The sequence below is a fragment of the Hibiscus syriacus genome, unplaced genomic scaffold (genome assembly GCF_006381635.1).
Source record: "Hibiscus syriacus cultivar Baekdansim isolate YM2019G1 unplaced genomic scaffold, ASM638163v2 tig00109971_pilon, whole genome shotgun sequence".
Classification (NCBI taxonomy): Eukaryota; Viridiplantae; Streptophyta; class Magnoliopsida; order Malvales; family Malvaceae; genus Hibiscus; species Hibiscus syriacus.
In genome coordinates, this window is record NW_024062542.1 from 499,037 (window position 1) to 519,763 (window position 20,727).

Here is a 20,727-nt window from a genome sequence, read left to right on the forward strand (position 1 = left end):
AGCATTGGAATTTTAACCTCATGAGGGTCTCACACGTTTATTTTTCATAAATCCAATTAGACCAAATTATAACTCTTTGCCCTTAATCGCCTTAAATTATCCCTTCAAGCTGTTCAACCTATCCATTTATACCAATGTTTCACGTCAACATTGAAACTCTATCGCCTCATCGATTTCCTTACACCACCACCCTGTTAGTGTATGTAAATGCATGGCATATATGTTCACGTGCAGTGCATGATGGTTGTGCAGCTGAGTTTTGGTTCACTGCAACAGATCAAGTAGTTAGTTTGTTGTGGAGTTAGTTACATCAGTTATAGCTATAGTACTAGCTATAAATACTCCCCTTGAGAGTTGTAATACTCACGCTTGATATAATGAATTTCAGAAGATTCATTTCTCTCATTTTTTTCTTTCTTGTTTACATAGATTAGACACTTGTTTATAATCTTTACATGGTATCAGTTGCCAAAACGGTCCTGCAGTTTCTGTTTGCCTCTTTTCTTGGAGGTTCTTGCCCTTATTTGAAGATGGTGGACTTGCAACAAGCTGATGTTCAGTCTCCGGTGAATACCACAGTTACCTCAACGTCATATGGTTCTTCTGTCAGATCCAGTGTACAACATATACCCAAACAGGATGTCATAAAGCTTACCGAGGCAACATACCTTCTTTGGAAGCATCAGGTGACCCTTATAATTGATGGCTATGGAATGTTGGCTTACATCTCTGGTGATAATTCTGCTCCATCTCAGTTTGTTACAAATGAGTCTGGGCAGCTTGAGGAAAATCCAGTGTATCTTGTGCATAGGCAACAAGACAAGTTGCTTGCTTCGTGGTTGTTGACAACGGTTAGCATGGAGGTTTTGCCACATCTTACAGGGCTCACGTCCTCTCGCACAATCTGGAATGCAGTTTCAAGATTGTTTGGAGTTCGTTCTAGTGCCAAGATTTCTTCTCTCAGGCACAGTTTGCACTCTCAGAGGAAAGCTGGCTTGACTGTGAGTGATTATTTAGCCAAGATCAAGACAATCTGTGATTTGTTGAATGCTGCAGGTTGTGTTGTACCTGAACAAGAACAAGTAAGTGTGATTCTTGCTGGATTGTCAATGGAATTCGAGTCCATTATTGCTATAGCATCTCGTGATGTAGTGTCACTAGATAGTCTCGCTGAAATGCTCTTGGATTGTGAGGCTAGGTAGAAAGCTTTTTTAAGCGATGGTATTGCTGCAAATATGGCTGTGCAGCCGAAAGAAGAGAATGGGACAAGGTCTCAGGCTGCCACTGAAACAGATGGAACAGAAAAACAGTTTTATTCGGTGAAAGGACAACAGGGAAATCAGCAGGGAGGCTATCGTGGTAGAGGCAGAGGAAGATTTAACAACTCAAATAGACCACAATGTCAGTTGTGTGAAAAGTTTGGGCACATCGTTCAGCGGTGTTATCGTCGCTTTGATCGAGATTTCACTGGAATTAGCAGTGAAGATCAGTCTGCTGAGCAGTGGAAGAAACCAGCTGAACAGATAGTTCCTGTGAATGGACATGCGTATAGTCACACGCTGCAATCTCCTGTCTTCTACCACTATCCATCCAGCTCCATGCATGATATGCCCTATGCTTTGACTCGTTTCCCTGGGGACTGTGGAACTCATCCTGCAAAAACAGAAGGACAAGAGTCATTTGTTCATACTGCACCTACAGCCTTTGTATCCACTGTGCCTAGTATGGCAGCAGTTCACAGTGCTCCAAACCACTCCAATGCTCTGTGGTATCCAGACACGGGTGCAACTCATCATGTATCAAATGATCTTGTACCGTTCAATTCAGGTATGACATACAAAGGTAACAACACTCTTCTAATGGGTAATGGTCAAGGAATTAAAATTGATCATATTGGTCAAGGCTCTCTGTCCTCTAGCCTCAGACCTCTAGTATTGCAAAATATGCTACATGCCCCACACATTAAGAAGAAATTGCTGTCAGTATCTCAATTCACTCGTGATAACAATGTGTTTATTAAATTTCATCCTTTTGAGTGCTTGGTGAAGGATGCACAGACTCGGAACATTCTGCTGAGAGGGAAGCTCACTCATGAAGGTTTATACCAGCTGCTACCGTATGAAGAGAAGAAATCATGTTGCATGGTGAATAATGTGTCCAAGACCTCAAGTAGTTTGGAACTTTGGCATAGGCACTTAGGACGCTCCTGTGAGAAGACTGTCAAAGATGTTATGAAAATGTGTAATGTTTCTAGTAGTGAAAACAAATTGAACAATGTTTGTTCTGCATGTTTACAAGGCAAGGCTCACAAGCTACCTTTTTGTAATTCGTTGACTGAATACAAAGAAATTTTTCAGCTGGTTGTGTCAGATGTGTGGGGACCTGCTCCTGTAGTTTCAACTGAAGGTTACGTATATTATGTATCATTTATTGATGTGTTCAGCAGACATACCTGGGTGTATCTAATCAGAAAGAAATCTGAAGTCAGCCAGTGTTTTCTTAATCTTGTAAAAATAGCAGAGGTTCAGTTTGGGAAGAAAATCAAAGCATTGTAGAGTGATGGTGGAGGTGAATATCAGGCACTGAAGAGTTGGTTTTTTATCAATGGTGTACAACATCGGATCTCCTGTCCCAGCACGTCAGAACAGAATGGGAAGGCTGAACGAAAACATCGCCACATTGTTGAAATGGGACTAGCCATGTTAGCTCAAGCATCACTGCCGATAAAGTTATGGAGTCATGCTTTTACTATGGCAGTGTACATCATAAACAGGCTCCCATCTGAGATCATTTTAGGCAAGACCTCGTTTGAGGTTCTTTATCAGAAAGCTCCTGACTACTCGGGAATGAGAGTGTTTGGGTGTGCTTGTTTTCCCTTCTTGAGGCCGTTTAATCAACATAAATTGGATTTTCGGTCAAGGCAGTGTGTGTTTCTTGGGCCCAGCACCTCACATCACGGATACAAATGTCTAGACAATGATGGAAGAGTCTTTGTGTCTCGACATGTGAGGTTTGACGAGCAAGTATTTCCTTTTGATAAGAATCAATGCAAGTGTCATAGACAAGATATTGTTACCACTGGACAGTTGCCTATAGTTTATAATAAGTGTGGAGCCATACCGCTTGGCAACCATAATAATGCGCATGGGGTTGGGGTCATTTGTAATGATGCACATGGAGCCACCTCGTCTTTTGCACCTGGTGATAATCTTGGGACCACACCGTTTGGAGCTATGCGAGATAATAATTATGACCATGGGACCACGCCGCTTGGAGGTATGCGAGATTTTGTGCATGAACATGGGGCCACACCATTTGAATTAACAACGGTTCACAACAATACGCATAGTGGTGTGCAAAGTGCTCTTGAACGTGGTGCGCAGCCCACTTTTGTTGAGAATTTAACAAATGCAAGCATTGAAGATAATGGGAGACATGGTGTGGTCCACGAATTAAATAATGGGAGAAGTGGACATGGCATGTTCCAAGTGGAGGATACTGGTGCGACAAATAATAATGGGACTAGCCATTATTCACGTGAATTCAATGCTCTTGCACATGGGAGTAGTGGAAATGGAAATTCACGTGGGGTCCAATATAGTGTTGCGCCAAATTCAAATAATAATGGGAGTAGTGAAAATGAAAGCTCACGTGGAATCCAAGGAGGAAGTTGTGATGGTATGGCAAGTGGTGGTGGCTCACCTGTTAAATTAATTAATGATCTGAGTGGTGCACATGGGGAGCAAGGAGGAAATAATGCAAGTGTTGAAAGTATGCATGGTGCACGTGAAGAATTAAACAATGGTGATATGCGTGGTGCACATAGGGAGCAAGTTTCGGTCCTAGTAGAAAATTTGAATAATAATGGTAGTGCGGCCATTTTAAATAATAATGACAGTGATGCCAGCTCACATGGAGTCCAATAAGAGATGGGTACAGTAGAAACGTGCGTTGAAGTTCAACCTGGAGTGGGGACTGATGTTCCACAACCAGTCTCCAATGTGCATCCCATGATGACCAGGAGCAAGCATGGAATCTGGAAGCCAAAAGCTTATAACGTTGCAATTTCAGATCGAGAGCCAGCCAATATCAAAGAGGCATTGATGAGTCCTCTTTGGAAAGAAGCTGCACAAGCAGAGTATGATGCACTGGTGAGGAATGGCACATGGACACTAGTTCATCTTCCTAGAGATAGGAAGGCAGTAAACTGTAAATGGATTTTTAGAATAAAGCGAAATGCTGATGGATCGATTTCAAGGTACAAAGCACGCTTGGTGGCGAAAGGTTTTCTTCAAAAACCAGGAATTGACTTTGATGAAGTCTTCAGCCCGGTGGTTAAGCCTGCAACGATCAGGGTAATCATTTCCTTGGCGTTGTCACGGGGGTGGAAGCTGAGACAAGTTGATGTCAACAATGCCTTCTTGAACGGGCTGCTCACTGAAGAGGTGTACATGACTCAACCACCAGGGTATGAGCAAGGCAATGGTGAGCTGGTATGTAAGCTACACAAGGCGATTTATGGGCTGAAACAAGCACCGAGGGCCTGGTTTGAGCGACTGAAGGCATACCTGGAATCTGAAGGTTTTTGCCTAGCCAAGTCGGATGCCTCTCTTTATGTTCGAAAGGCCTCAGATAGCTTGGTGTACTTACTGGTGTACGTTGATGATATCATCATAACAGGGGATAAAGAGGTGGTTGTTCAAAGTGTTATAGACAGGATGAATGCTCAGTTTTCGTTGAAGGATCTTGGACCATTGAGTTTTTTCCTAGGAGTGGAAGTCAGTTATGAAGGTGATGGTGTTGTTTTGAGTCAACAAAAGTATATCCAATACCTTTTACAGAAGCATGGTTTTGGTGAGGTGAAGAGTCTTCCCACCCCTATGGTCTCTAACATCAAGCTGTCTTCCAAGGAAGGAACACCACTTGAAGATGTTGCACGATACAGAAGCATTGTAGGTGCCCTGCAGTACATCGTGATCACTCGACCTGATGTGGCATTTGCTGTGAACAGGGTGTGTCAATTCATGCAAGCCCCACTGGATGTTCATTTTTTGGCAGTCAAGCGAATACTTCGTTACCTACAAGGTACTGTTGACTTTGGACTGCGTTTTACACCCTCCTCGAGAATGGCTTTGACTGGTTTTGCAGATGCGAATTGGGGTTCTGATGTTGATGATAGACGGTCAACCTCAGGATTCTGTATATATTTTGTGGGAACCTGGTCTCGTGGAGCTCTAGAAAGCAACAGGTTGTTGCACGTTCAACTGCTGAGGCTGAATACAGAAGTGTGGCTTGTGCAGCTGCTGAGATGGTGTGGCTTCGATCGTTGTTGGGGGAATTGCATGTAGTTTCACATGGCAATGCCACATTGTGGTGTGATAGTACAAGTTCAGTTGCAGTTTGTGCTAATCCTGTACTGCATTCCAAGTTCAAACACGTTGAGTTAGATCTGTTTTTTGTTCGAGAAATGGTGGCTATGGGACAACTACAAGTGCATGAAGTTCCTGCAATTGAGCAGGTTGCTGATGTGTTGACCAAGCCTTTATCAGCACCTCTGTTTCTCAAACACAGACAACGATTGCTGGTGGTGCAGCTTAAGAGAAGATCAGTTTGAGCTTGAAGAAGGATTGAAGTTGAAGATTGCAAGGGGAATGTTAGTGTAAATGAACTTTCATTTCATTTTGGGTTTGAATGAGCATTGATCATGTTTGTGCTTCTTGAGCTTGAAGAAGATTTGAAGTTGAAGATTGCAAGGGGAATGTTAGTGTATGTAAATGCATGGCATATATGTTCACGTGCAGTGCATGATGGTTGTGCAGCTGAGTTTTGGTTCACTGCAACAGATCAAGTAGTTAGTTTTTTGTGGAGTTAGTTACATCAGTTATAGCTATAGTACTAGCTATAAATACTCCCCTTGAGAGTTGTAATACTCACGCTTGATATAATGAATTTCAGAAGATTCATTTCTCTCATTTGTTTTCTTTCTTGTTTACATAGATTAGACACTTGTTTATAATCTTTACACACCCCTGCTCCGATTGACTCTCCACCGACGACAACCTTACCTTCTTTTGTGTCGTCACTCACGTTCTTCATCTTCATCTTTCTTGCGTGACAATGGTGAGAACGAGGAACCAAACGAACGCTACATCGTAGCCACCAATTACGCTCAGGGGTGGTAGTCGTCGTCATATGGTGTTGGCGTTCGTCCAACTGCCAAGCAATTTTGATTCCTCATCACAACCACCAACACCTGCTCCCTCCCCTACTCACTCCGGTGGTCTTCATGCGCAGCAGCTTCACGCACCTCCATCTCCCTCAGTTGAACCGAATCATGTCACGTTAAATAACTCATCATCCTCAATCGAATATGTGGTCTACCCTCACGGTTCTTATGGTCTATCTAGACCGTGGTAGAATCACTACTCGTTGACCGGATCGCCTACGTTCTACTCAATGTCATCGGGTTCATACTCATATTCCATGCCCGACGATGCACCACCCTTTGCCGCTCACTTGGCAACACTTGAGGAACATAACGAGGTAAATTTTGAACCCATACCTTTATTAATGTATCATCCCATTTATGGTTTTTCAGATAACTTTGAAGCTGGTTTTCCGACCAAAGCACTGCCACCTCAATCGGCCATGCATGCTTCCCGTTCGCGCCGACACTCCGGCAAACACCCATCTTCACTATCCTTTGCGGCAATTTTAGACGAACCTCCCATGCATGAAAATGGTGCACCCGATCACGTAGAGAATATCGAGCGCTATCGACGTTAACACACTTATGCGGTTCCAATCGAGGAAAATTGCAAGGCTATTTGCAATTCAATGACGATGAGCTTACTCTTTTCAATTGCAAGGATATTGAGTTTTATGCCATATTTACGTTCTTATCGATTGCTAGTGTCGATTCTCCTGAAGTTATTTAATTTCGTTTGTTAGGACATCACTTTTGGATGTTTGCGTATGGATTTAATTATGCTATGGGTCAAACGATTTAATTATGCTATGGGATTTGTGACCGACGTCACGAATCCTAGTTATTTAACTATCGCGACCTTCTTTCGGTTGTACTTGAAATTAAGCTTCGACGTGAATGAATTAGATTAGAGTTGCCACCGATTACTTTAAAAATATTTAGATAGATCGGACACCATTTTACCTGATTTGTGTTTCACCAAAAATGTGTAGAATTCGGGAATCGATTACAGTCAATGAAGGATTAGTACCCTTGAACTGCCCTTTCGGTACCAATTAATTTGTCGGTTGTCTTAATTGCGAAAAATTAAAAATTTAAATTTAAAAATCTGATTCGAATTACTTATTTTGATTGGTTGGAATTACTACTAAAAAAATGTTAGATGACAAAATAAAAATAAATATGAAAACAGGAAAAATATATTAGTATAATAATAATAATAATAAAAATAAAGAATATAGATAAATAAAAATAAATAAAATTTAGTAGAAAGAAGAAGAATGAAAATAAAAAATAAAAAGTAAAAAATAATAGAAAAATGTTCCTAGTATACCCTCGAATCCAGTTCCCATTTTCATTGCGCAACACTCCTCCACTGGTTGCATTCATTGTCGTTGGGCTAACACCACCGTCGGTATTGCGCTTTACACATCCAGGGCGAGGGGGGTCTCCAAAAGCTTCGACTGATGTTCCTCAAATTGTTCGAAGCTTGGTTCTGGTTCTTCTTGATGATACTAGCCCAGCTCTTAGCCAAATCGATTACTGCTATCACTGCCCGGATACGGCCATTAAAGACAAACTTATGTCCATTTTTTCATATCAGCATATCATCGAACAATTTACGAGCATAGCTGAAAGCTCTGAACAAGCTTTAAGTACAGGAGCAAAAGTGATCGAATGTGCGACGCGCGAATGAGACATCAACAAGCTTGCCAGAGAAAAAGACACTTTGAGCTTTCCCCGAAACATCAACAAGGGCATGCAAGTGCTTAGCAACGCGCACTCGGTTGCAGGATTTGAGTAGGCAGTCGAAATCGATCCCCTGGGCAGAGCCTTCATCTGATGTATGTTGCAAAAAGTCCACTGACGCTGATGTCAGGTTGTAGTTGAGAGGCAGTCAGGGAAGCTTGAGCGATGAAGTGATGGAGAGTGGCATTTCTCACCATACTTACAACATTCGGGGCTACTAAAGTTGTTGCACGTGCGAGACTTGACTGCCGAGGCAGAGCCCTGTGGTGTGGCAGCTGTTGATGCCAGGTTTCTCGAAGCTGGTGGAATAACTGATGCAAGGTTCATCATCTGGGCCACTGCATTGTAACCTCCAGGAACATATTGTTGGAAATGGCAGCTCTCACCAAATTAGCAACCAGCAGCGCGGGTCTAGAATTCTTAATTCCGCCATTAACGTTGAACCCAGCTTTACGACTTCCTCTTTTACGAGTATCCATTATAGAATTTGAACGAAAACGATGAGTAAACCCAAGTGCCACTACAGATCTAGGTGCCTCTCGATTCTCAATGTAAATATGATTTAGAATCACATTTTCTGGCAAAGGCGTACTCCCAGAAGCATTCAGACTTAAGGGGTAGCTAAGCAACGAACGATGCAGGTGTGGAGGGACAACTGGTGGGTCACGTGCGTCATCTTCACTCCCAGGGTATGCATTATTGTAACTTGAATCAGGTGATCTTGGAACTTCAAACCCAAAGACTTTTTCTTCATCTTGATCATCACCATATTGGTTGTTCATGCTGAAGAGTGATACGAGAGGCTAGCAGAGCTCAATCACCAAAACTCCCAGCTTTTCAATCCCACGTCTCCCGAGAAAAAGAGAAAAATTTTCCAGTAGAAAATAAGTAATTGTTGGAGAAGACCCAAAAATAAGAGACTAGCTACTGGCAGGAGAATCGACCATAAGAATCTGCCCTGAATATTGTTTTAATAAAAGTATTAAGCATAGTATAAGAAAGGAAAGGATTTGTAAAATCTGGAAAGTCTCTCCCTGTCTAAAGCGGCGGTGACCATGGCTGCTATGGGCTGCTCCGTTTTCACGTTTTCTAGACAGATTCCTCACCGACCCCTTTGGAGAGGCAAAGTGTGAATTGAAGGAAGGAGAAACTGGAAGGGAGGTTGGTTCGTTGTTTGCTTCTGAGCTCCTTCACCTTCGCTGCTGCTGCCTACGATCGACTGTATGTCTTGCATTGCTAACGACTCTCGCTCCCCGTTTGCTTCTTCGTCTGCATAAATACCAGAAAACGATATCGATCTCTTCCCCAGAAATGATGCAATGCCATGAAAGTCTTGGTGTGTGCATGATGAAAGCATTTGATTGGTGGAACTTTGGGGGTGATGATGATCTTCTTCATGAGGAGTTTGGAGCATGAAATTTGCTGGGGGAAAAGTCATTCGATTGCTAGCTAGACAGGATCCAACAGGCAACTGAGTTTAGCACTAATCTTCGTTCCTCCAAAATGGAAAAAGAAACAGAGATATGCATCCATTAATAAAGCCAAAAATGGTGGCCCCCCAATCTCCCTTTCTTCCCCTTAAAAGTCAAAAGCTGATTTGAATAAATAGGCAGCACTCCCACTTTCATTTAGAGAGAGACGTGCAAGTTGGTGAGTAAGGTTGGTAGTTAGGTGTTTAGTGGGTGTTTAGTCGTTGAGTGGATAAGGTAATGGTGGGGTAATAAATGGAGCTTATAAAAAATAAAAAAAAAATAATAATAATAATAATAATAAATAAATAAATAATAAAATGATTTTGTAGGCCGGACAAAAATGGGTGTATTGAGATTCTGTAGGACCATTCAATTTGTGTTTCATTTGATGCAAAATTATTGTACTTGGTTCGATCTCCATTTTATTCGAATGACGAAAAAGAACTCCTTCGAAATTTGATTGAAGCCCACACGAACCCCAATGACCTCGAAAACAATTGCCTCATACTTTATGCCAAATTTCTTGGACAAAATTAGGGTATGAAAATATCGTATTAAACGTGTATATATATATATATATATATTAAATACATTTCAGCATCCTATGTATATATTTTATGATATATATGCCTTTTATACTCTAGTTAATCTTATTTATTAATTAATTATGTCAATATTTTCTAAATTTGTTCTTGTCCACGTAAATTAGTATTTTTTTATATTTTTTATTTCCCTTAGTTTTGTTTGACTTTTTACTATTTGTCTCCCTTTACTTTATTTCTTTCCCTTGATTTAGTTTCCTTCCAAACCAACTTAGGACATTTTATTCTTTCTCTATCATGTTTTCTTTCATTTTATATCAACATAATTTAGTCCTTGAACTTTTAATTAGATATTCATTTAACATAATTAATTAGGGTTATTAATTAGAGCTTTAATCTTAAACTCTACACAATTTAGTCATTGAACTTTTTAGGTATTCATTTGATATAATTAACTAGGATTGGTAATTAGAGCCTCCATCTTAATTAAATTTCACTTTAGTCCTTCAATTTAGGGAATACTTTGATTTGGCCCTCGTATTAACATGCCCGATGGACCATTTCGATTATTCAACTCAATAATTGGCTAAAATAAATTAGGATTAATATTAGAGCCTTCGTCTTTTAGCCTAGTACTAGGTTTTTAAAATTTTATAATTTGACACTTTATGTTAGGGTTTTCCTTAATTAACTCACCTAGCATAATTAGGTTTTTTAAATGGTTTTTGATTGCATCTTGATTTTAAAATAATAAGGCAATGTTCATTTATCAAGGAATTAATAGTGTATCCTCCGCACTATGCTCAGGGGGTGACCACTGGTAATTCCCGAAGTAAATCAACATCCTTTTCAAAACTCATATCATGATTTCTTAAACCAACATCTTTTTCCAAACTTGGCGTCCATAATGATTTTTAAATTAAATAAAACCTCAAACTCAAAATTTATAATTTTTAAACATAGAGTAATTGACTAGGTACCAATTTTTGGGTGATGTAGGGTGTTAATCCTTCCCCACGCGTAACCGACTTTGAACCTGATTTTTGGTTTTTACATACCAAAATTTTATATTTTTGATAAAATAAAATGTTTTATTAAATTTACTTGATTTTAGGTGTTCTAATCGCACCTTAAAAATGATTAGTGGTGAATCCCAATATTTCATTTCAAAATCATTTCAAAAGAAAAACCCAAACGTTGAAACTAGTTGCGATAATCGATATCCTTTTATTATCAATATGACCTTATACTTATAAATTGTTCTATCTGCTTTCATTTTCCAATTGAAAATCCATTTGGAATTTAGTGGTTTAATCCCCAGAGGAATATTGACTAATTCTCACGTATGGTTCTGCATGATGGAATCTATTTCGCTTTTAATGGCTTCCTTCCCTAAGGTTCCTTCAGTAGATCGTATAGCTTCACTATATATTTGAGATTCATCCTCCAACATAAAGGTTAGGAAGTCTGGTCCAAAGGATTTTTCAACCCTTGCTCGTGTACTCTTTCTTGGTTCTATTTCAATTTTAGCCTCTTGTTGATCATGTAGACTATTCTCATCTAAAGTCTGTTTTATTGAACTTTGATCAACCTCCTTAGATTTATAAGGGAAAATATTTTCAAAGAATAATGCATTCTTTAATTCCATTATCTTGTTCTTGTGAATCTTAGAATTTTTTGATTCATACACAAGAAATCGTTATGCATTGATAAGTTCTGCAAAGCCTATAAAAATACAATCCACACTTTTAGGACATATTTTCATTTGCTTTGATAATGGGACCATTACCTTGCCAAGAAATCCCTACACTTTTAAATGTTTGTAGGAAGATTTTTGACATTTCCATAATTCATATGATTTCTTGTCTTTTTCCTTTTGGGGTACCTTATTTAAAAGGTAATTAGCTGAAATGACATCTTCCCCCCATATGTTCTGTGATAACCCAAAACTACCTAACAAGACATTCATCATTTCTTTTAGAGTCTGATTTTTCTAATCAGCTACTCAATTGATTGAGGAGAATATGGTAGTGTTACTTCATGAATAATATCATGTTATGAGAAAAATTCACTAAATGGTTCAACATATTCACCACCAACATCACTTTTTACCATCTTAATCTTTTTATCAAGTTGTTTTCGACTTCCTACTTATAGAGTATAAATTTCTCTATAGCTTCATCTTTGCTCTTAAGCAAATGTATATAGTAATACTTTATGCTATCGTAAATGAAGGTAATAAAATATTTATTCTTTCACCAGTTTGAATTGAATTGAATGATTCAGTATTTCTTTCATCAGCTTGAAAAGACAACCTCGTTAATTTTGCCTCAACATAGGTTTCACATTTATGATTATAATTAATAAGAAACGAAAGAATGTGTTCTAAGTTAATTAATCTTTATAGAGCATCATAATTAACATGTACAAGTCTATTGTGCCATAAATTAAATGACTTAAGCTTATAAATGGAAGAATAAACATTTTTCTTATTTATATTTTTGGCTTTATAGAGATAACATTGAGTTTCCACATATCTTTCAATGTATATCCTCTACCCACAAACATTCCCCCTTTAGAAAAAATCAACTTTTGGGATTCAAAAACCATTCTAAAGTCGTGAACACTTAGGAGTGTTCCAGAAACAAGGTTTTTCCATATGTCAGGTAGATACAACACATTCTCCAGCTTGAGTTCTTTGTTAAAAGTCATCTTCATGACTATAATACTCTTCCCCTTGATTTGGAAGTCGTAACATTGCCCATGTAGTGCTTCTTCCCATTGTTGCAATCTGTCAATTCAGAAAATGAGTCCTTTTCGCAACGGATATGACACGTAGCTCCAGTATCGAGCCACAATTCTCTTAGAACAGAGTTAACCAGGTTGACTTCAGAGATCACATCATATAGATCTATATCCTCCACATATTTAGCTATTCTTTCCACAACATTAGCCTCGTGAGGTTTAACTTTCTTTGGATGTTTGCACTCAGAGGATTTGTCCCCTATCTTACGACAATTAAAACACTTCCCTTAGAATTTCTCCTTCTTGGAAATTCAACCTTTGGGTCCCAACTTTGACCTCTTTTGGGTTATTTTCCCTTCTTGAAGTCATTGAACTCTATCATGTTTGCATTAGCCTCTACTTTGTTGAGCTTTTTGGCATTAATCATGTTGTCTTCTTCCATTTGAAGTCTAAAAACCAATTATTCCACGGTCATTTCCTTCCTTTTACTCTTTAGATAATTCTTGAAAACACTGAATCCATGAGATAATTTTTCAATAATGACGGCTAACTGAAAGGATTCATCTATGACCATTCTTTCGACAAGAATTTCATTGATCAGTAGTTGGAATTCCTCCACTTATTTTACTACTAGTTTAGAGTAAACCATAGTAAAACTTAAGAATTTGGCAACTAAAAACTTTTTAGCTCCATCATTTATAGCTTTGTATTTGTGGTTCACCGCCTCCCATAATTTCTTTATTGTTTCATGACCAGCATATATCAAATATAATAAATCTTGTAGACAGTTCATAATTTCATTCTGAAATATATAATTTGAGTTCTTCCAATCTTCAACAATGTTGAAAGTAGTAACATTGTCTACCCTTTCTTCTCATTCTTTAAGAATATGAGGACCTTCCTTTAAGAACATTGAAAGGTTCAATGTGGTCAAATAAAAATAATCTTGTTTTACCACATCTTGAAATTCTCTCTGTAGAATTGTGCTGACTTCTCTTTGTGGTTAAATGCCACTGTCGATTTACTCACATTTAGATTTGGATTCTGAACTAATACCACCATTTTAGCATCCATGTTGGATAAACCAATGGAGTTTCATGTCTCCATTTTCTGCAAAAGAAACGGAACCAAAATTAGAAATAATTCCAACTCGTTTATTTTAGATTTTGTTATTGGACATGTACGCACCATTTTTTACCCGGTGAATAAAAATTTAGGTTTCATACTTTAATAAAATGTTAGGAGTCCCGATCAATATATTTAAGGTGTGTTTGGATCACCAAAAAATTGTTTAGGCTTATGAAAACCAAAATTGGGTTCAGGGGTATGATTACGTGTGAGAAAGGGTTAACACCCTCAAAAAACTCATAAAAATGACTCTTACCTGACCATGAATATTTTATCTCGACTCATGCATGCAATTAATATATTTTTAGATTAATAACGAATTTTTAAATTCTCAATAATAGCATCAAATTCTCTAACTGCTAAGAGAATCAAGATTATGCTCAAAAACCCTAAAAATTCACAAATTAATCTATATAAAATTTTGATGGCGAAATCTTTAATAGGTGATTTTGAGCATTCTCCAACGTCTAGAAGAATATTGAAATTTAATCATGCAAAAAACTCAAAACTTTCAACTCTTTAAAACACCTCAAAATTTTCAAATGTCTGAGAAAATTATATTCTTCAAATTTCGAAAAGTCTTATGATATTGTTTTTATAAAAAAAAATCAAAGATGTGTTCTCTCGTTAAATAACTTCGAAATCCTCCAACGTCTAGAAAGATATCAAATGTCTAATTAATTTGAGAACATACCTCATTTAAAATAATGTGACAAGAGTATTGAAAATGTATTGCATGCTTCTTTAGTCTAGATGTGAAGAATATAAACACAAAAAGGGTTCACTAACCTTTCTATATTCTAAAACCAACTATTCTAGATTCTAAAAAATACTAATGTTCTCTAATCCTAATATCAAGTGCTAAATCTCTAAATACGTCTCTAATACCTAAAATAAAACAAAGTGGGAGGTATGAACTAAAATAAAATTAAAAGCTCTAACCCATTCAATATCTAGAACAAGGAAAGCCCCCTTTTGAAAATTTTAATTTTATTAAGTAAGATATTAATAATAAATGATTTTTAGCGAATGTGAAGTAAATTCAAAATTTTGGTTTCCATAAAATCTAAGACAAATTGAATCCTCTTCGAATGCTCCTTTTTATAGAAAATAATAATTGGTATTTTATGTGAAAAAATAAAACTGAAAGAATTTAATTTGTTTAACGTCTAAGACAAAAGAAATTGTTCATTCTTGCACTCACATTAAAAAATAATAAGTAAATTTACTAAGTTTAGAAAAGGTAACGATACCTAGTGTTTCAATAAATACACATATCTACACATTTAAATATCATATTATAAAGTTTAGAATGAGAAATAACACATGTTTGTGTGTGTATATATATATATATATATGCACGAACCAACTTACATCGGTGATAAAAAAATCTATGTTATTGTTAGAGGTCATAGATTCGAACACCAACAAATGCAGCAGGGTGATTGAGTGTTCTTTGTCAAATGGTTGAGAATATTTAGAACATATATTACTTTGTAATCATATTAGCTTAATCAAATATATACATATATATTTACGAATGTACTTATAGTGCACATACCAAATTTTGAAAGTATGATTAAAATGTATATGACTTATACTAATACTAAACAAATATGTAAAGAGACAACTAGAAATAAATAAATATATAAATATATACCGAAAGAAATTTACATCTAACAAACAACTTTATAATCAATTGAATTAATGCAAATATTACAATATCTTAAAATATATAGAAAGTAAATTTAAAGGGCTAATTAGAGAATAATAGCATGAAAATTAAAATAAAAAAGGAAATTAAAGAGATAGAATTTGAAGGTAAGGGGGGAAAATGAATAAATAAAAGGTAAAATGGTAAGAAATCAATTTAGTAATTTTGACCAAATTAATAAGAGAATAGATGCTTACATAGAAAGGAAATAAATAAATATCTATAACTTTCATAAGAGGCTAAAACGACCAGATTGTGTATAGTGAAGGCAAAAATTAAAATAAAATGAAAAATAAAGTGCTTAAATTAAATAAATGTAAATGAAAGTGTTGGAACATAAATTGCAAGAAATCAAAGAACATGAATTTAAATGTCGAAAACTTAAATGGGATAGAATGAAAAAAGACTGAAATATAAATGCATAAATTTAAGTGCTTAAATTAAAGGAGTATAAAAATTAAATTGCAAGAAAGTAAAATGTTAGGTGGTTAGTTTGAAATAAGTCAGCAGGTTAGAAAGATTTTTGATCTTATGATCGTAATCAATTAAGGCATATAGCTACATAATTTCATTAAGACAAATTTTCCAAGAATGAGAGAAAATATTTTTCTAGAGACGAAAAGTTCTTGAATTCTGAAATGTTGAAAACCTAACATGTTTGCTCAATATTTATAGGGATTTTCAACAAAGTTTTACTCTAAATAAATATATTTTAATATATAAATTTAAACAGATAATAAAATATTTTAAATTTAAAAATATTAAATGGATATACACTCATTTTATTATTCAAACTTAAACTAATATTATTTTAATTTGAATATTCAAAAGTATACAATTATCTTTAATATTCAAAGTTAAAAAGATAATAAATACTTTTTAAATTGACATATTTAAAGAGTAATTGTCATACTAATATTTAAATTAAATAATATCAATTAATTTGTAATATTTAAAAGAATTCTAAATTCAATATAAATATTAAATTTATCAAAGTAATTCACTTTTTTTTTTCAAACATGCACCTGTACAGATGACATTGTGTTAACACTAATGTTATACAAGATTTTAACCTTAGATACAAGGGGAAAAAAACACCTGTATGTAGATAGCTTTGCCTTTCAATTATGGTTAGCAGTTTGTTATCCTTCATTCCGATTTAATGTGGGTAAATTTTTAGTGTGCATGCATATTATCTCGTAAAATCCAGAAATGGGAATCCTGGTCGAGAAAATTTACAGTCGAATCGCACAAGCGACAACTATCCGGTCAAAGCCACTAACTCAAACTGCAGTTATTCTGATTTTTCAAAGGATCTCCTATCCAGAAATATACATAAGCCATATTAGGATGCCACATGTCTCTCTGCTCGAGTTCGCATAAGTATTACTAGACTACGAGATCTCACCTCACCATGCTTGAGTAATTAAGGTGGAAAAAATAAAACAAGAAACCAATCTCCACACTGTGAAATGTTGAAAACTACTGGTAGAATTGCCTTCAGTTCCCTCTCTATCACCACTGAATTTTATGCAGGCTTCTTTGCCATCTTACGGTCACCCTTCAGTCGCTCCTTGACAAGTTTTCTTACTGTAACCTTTCTTCCTTCTCAAGAATAGCCTCCTTAGAAAACCAACTCCTTGCTTCTTGCTCGGCACTCTTGCCAAAGCCATAGCTCCCACGTTTCCACTTTCATTTTTGGAACCAAGATCTGCTTCTGAGGTCTTTAACAGCAAATCTGAAGCTTGCGTGTTCTTGAAGTTATTGGATTGAGGAAGCAACGAACTTGCTGCTTCATCGACGCATAAAGTTCCTTGGATACTGGGACACTTGGACCCTTTTCCTTTATCCCCATCGTCTGCTAGCATTCGATCGCGCAAGGAGAATCGTTTCTTCACCTTTCTATCATTTATTGCAGTGGGGGCAGCAGCATCACCATTGTTAGAGAATACCCTGTCAAAGAGTGCTGCATCTTGCGACGACGCCAACACCTTTAATTGCTTACCTATGTTCATAATTGTTTCTTGGCACTCCGCTAATTTGACTGATGCTGCTGTAATTTCCCAACTCTGTATGTCGAAAAAAAACCCAGACATAACATCAGTATTTGATACCTGTTTTCCGTGTAACATGGTAATTCCTGCATGTAGAACAATGTTTGAAAATAGGAAACCTTGTGAATGAATGACTTACATTTTGAGATTGCTTTCCCTCTTGATTCACGAAGTAAGTCGGTGTTTCTTTCTTCGCCAAACTGTGTGATTCACGTTTCGGAAATCAGAACTATAAGGACATGTTTCTTTAGTAATCACTGGAAGTAAAATTAAGAAGTTAAAGCTTTACCTCTCTAATTGGAGTTGAAGCTCAAGGCATGTGGCTTCTAGCTCTTCACAACAGTTATTTTTGTACTCCAACTCAACTTCCAGAGATGAACATTTCTGGAAGATTTCATTCAGTTTAGCTTTGGCAACTGTGAGTTGGGTCTGATTTTCAACCTCGTCTTCTATCATTTCGTTCGATTCTTTTAACATCTTAAGTTCTGTAAGTAAGATTCCGATGCTTTCTTCTGATTCATGAAGTTTTATTGTCAAGGCCTCATTCTTGCGAGTTTCTGACTCAAGCATGGCTTCCATACTATTCAAATCATCTTGTAATCTCCTGTTTTCCTCCTGCAGGCTACATCGAATATCGTCCACTCGGGACATAGCACTCTGACTGTGGTCATGTGAAGAAGCAAAGTTGTGTGATTGTCCTTCAGAAATATCAATAACATCATGAACACTTAGACGATTGCTACAATCCAAAGCAATTTCAATGTCATCGAGAATTTCATCAAAACCACGATTGGAAACACGTTTGTGCTTGGAGATAGCATGCAAAACAACCTGAAGCCAATCAAATGATCCTTCAGCAACTAAATCTATTGAGTTCATCTGTTTTGTGTTGCTGAATTCGCAATGATCCACACCGCCCGATATCGGATTGTATCCACTTCCTGCAACCAAGGCTAACTTTTCCATCTCTTCAAAATCATCCATGAATCTCATTTCTGGAACCGTAATCAGATTTGGATTCTTAACTCTTCTCTCTATAGATAGTTCAGATTCCGAACCCAAAGCATTAGGCCATGAACAATAAGAGCTATTACCATCAATACTTCCAATATCAAAACCTGAAGTGACAGATAGTTCCCTTGATATTTGACCACTCCTCACAATCTCCATGGTCGGAATCTCAACTCGGTTCGGTGTGGACGATATCCGAGAATGATCTAATCTCGATGAATGGATCATTATTGCTTTGAGAACCCTGTTCTCTTCTTCTGCCTTAAGTAGTTTCCTGCATTCAGCTTCCAACATGGCCATCCTCTTTGCACCGTCCAAATGTTGTTTACGAGCCAGATCAGCTGATCGACGGTTGTATTCCATCTCTTCATTTCTTATCTCAAGCTCCTTCTCGACAACATGAAGTTCGTATTTCAGCAACGCGTTCTCCTTTTCGATGTCATCTAATCTAGCCATTAGTGCACCGAATTCGGCATCAGCCAGAGACTTGTGCTTCCACTGATCTTCAATCAATCTCTCTTTCACCAGCAGGGTCTTACTCAGACCAGAGTTCTCAAATTCTAACTCTTTGAGCCTTTTGTTCGTCTGTGTCAGATTGTCTTGTAATGCTTTTGTTGCTCTCTCGAACTCAGTCGATGTCTTCATTGCAGCATCCGAGTGAGTTAACTCTTCAAAATCTAAGAGAAAACATCAACACAAACACATCAAAATCTAGAAAAAAAAGAGTTAAATGTCAAAATTTATAAAAATAAATCACCTGCATTGGATTCTGGTACCCTTTTGTCATTCTTTATCACATGATCATCATCCTTGGCATGACAGTCCAGGAGGACTGAAGCAAGCTTCTCATTTAGATTTTTCACTATTCGATCTCGTTCACCTTCATGCATTTGTACCTATAATGATCATATATAGAGGCTTAAGATCGCGATTCACGAGAATAATGACAATAAACAATCTTTGAGATATCATGAACATGAAAAAAAAAGATTTTTTGGTCACCTCTTCATCAATTCGCTTCAAAGAAGATTTTTTCCTCCAACGCCATGATTTTTGGTCCATGACTTCGATTTCTATTGCAGGAACAAAAGAAGAAACCAGATTTATAATGTTGATATAAGATAAAGTGGGAGAAATGTAAGACAATTTCGATTTCCTCGAACAACAGTCCAAAACACAGGTAGATGCAGAGGAATCAACTGTAAACTGTGTTGAAACGTTGATCCGACGACCTTCTAACAACGTTCCAAATACATGAAAAAGTATTATAAAGTTTGAATGTATTGAAGGAAACACCTATCATATTCAACACTTATACTCGAGTCTGAATAACATACATACGTAAACTGTAAGCACTAAAAGTTGCATCTCTACAGTATTATGAAGTCCACAAACATTCTTTGTCCACTAATAATTAAGTGCTTTTCTCGCTATTAAATGAATAACTGATTCAACTTTTATCTACAAATACTACTTAATGCAGCCATATTTACCATCTCAACCTGCAGAGTTTTACTAGAAAATCATAAACAAATCCTACTAAAAGCACTAGATTTCAAGAAAGGGACAGAAAGATTATAAAAATACATGAAAAAAGAAAGAGTGATTTAAAAGTTTAATACCTCCCACCGATGATGCCGATGCAGAGAATCAAGTGTTCATCAATGTACAGGCTATAGCTTAATAATGGTCATCCACCATTTACAGCATGGACATTGAATGAGAATAATGAAAAATAAAGGAACTGAGATTGAAGTGAAAGAGCAATTATTGTAGCTTAAATTACAAAACAAATCAAACCCAGAAATCAGGTGTTTTGGGGGGGGGGATAAGAGAAGTCTGTTGAGTGTTAAAAGGAAAGTTCTTTTAAGCATAGGATGCTTCTGCATCCACCGACAACCCATCATAGCTAAGTCATAATCAAGTTTAACAGAAATAATAATGGAGGGAAGAAAAGAGGAACAATCAAACATGGTGAAAGTGAGTCAAAAAGAGACGAGTGATGATAACGGGAAAAATTAAAGGGGGTGCAAATAGTCTGAGAGTCCAAAAGTTTGCCATGGAATATGTAGTTTTCATGCAGTTGCGGAACAAAATGTCAAGC

The 20,727-nt window shown here is 36.9% G+C and overlaps 2 protein-coding genes across 3 annotated transcripts; both read right to left on the reverse strand.

Moving 5' to 3' along the window:
- Positions 1-7,536: 7,536 nt before the first annotated feature.
- On the reverse strand, positions 7,537-9,444 carry LOC120211187 (SNF1-related protein kinase regulatory subunit beta-3-like). Its single transcript, XM_039209791.1, has one exon. The coding sequence runs from the start codon at positions 8,737-8,739 to the stop codon at positions 8,284-8,286; it is 456 nt and encodes a 151-aa protein (XP_039065722.1). The 5' UTR covers positions 8,740-9,444; the 3' UTR covers positions 7,537-8,283.
- A 7,336-nt stretch (positions 9,445-16,780) lies between these two features.
- LOC120211217 (filament-like plant protein 7) lies at positions 16,781-20,499 on the reverse strand. 2 transcript variants are annotated; one of them, XM_039209811.1, is made up of 7 exons: positions 19,965-19,979; positions 19,770-19,829; positions 19,626-19,687; positions 19,381-19,519; positions 17,902-19,300; positions 17,752-17,812; positions 16,781-17,627 (listed from the first exon to the last, which is right to left on the reverse strand). In XM_039209811.1, the coding sequence occupies exons 3-7, from the start codon at positions 19,683-19,685 to the stop codon at positions 17,115-17,117; spliced, it is 2,172 nt and encodes a 723-aa protein (XP_039065742.1). In that variant the 5' UTR covers positions 19,686-19,687; positions 19,770-19,829; positions 19,965-19,979; the 3' UTR covers positions 16,781-17,114. The 2 variants fall into 2 exon arrangements, with proteins under 2 accessions (XP_039065742.1, XP_039065741.1); XM_039209810.1 differs by lacking the exons at positions 19,770-19,829; positions 19,965-19,979 and adding an exon at positions 20,246-20,499 and having other exon boundaries at positions 19,626-19,696.
- Positions 20,500-20,727: the final 228 nt, after the last annotated feature.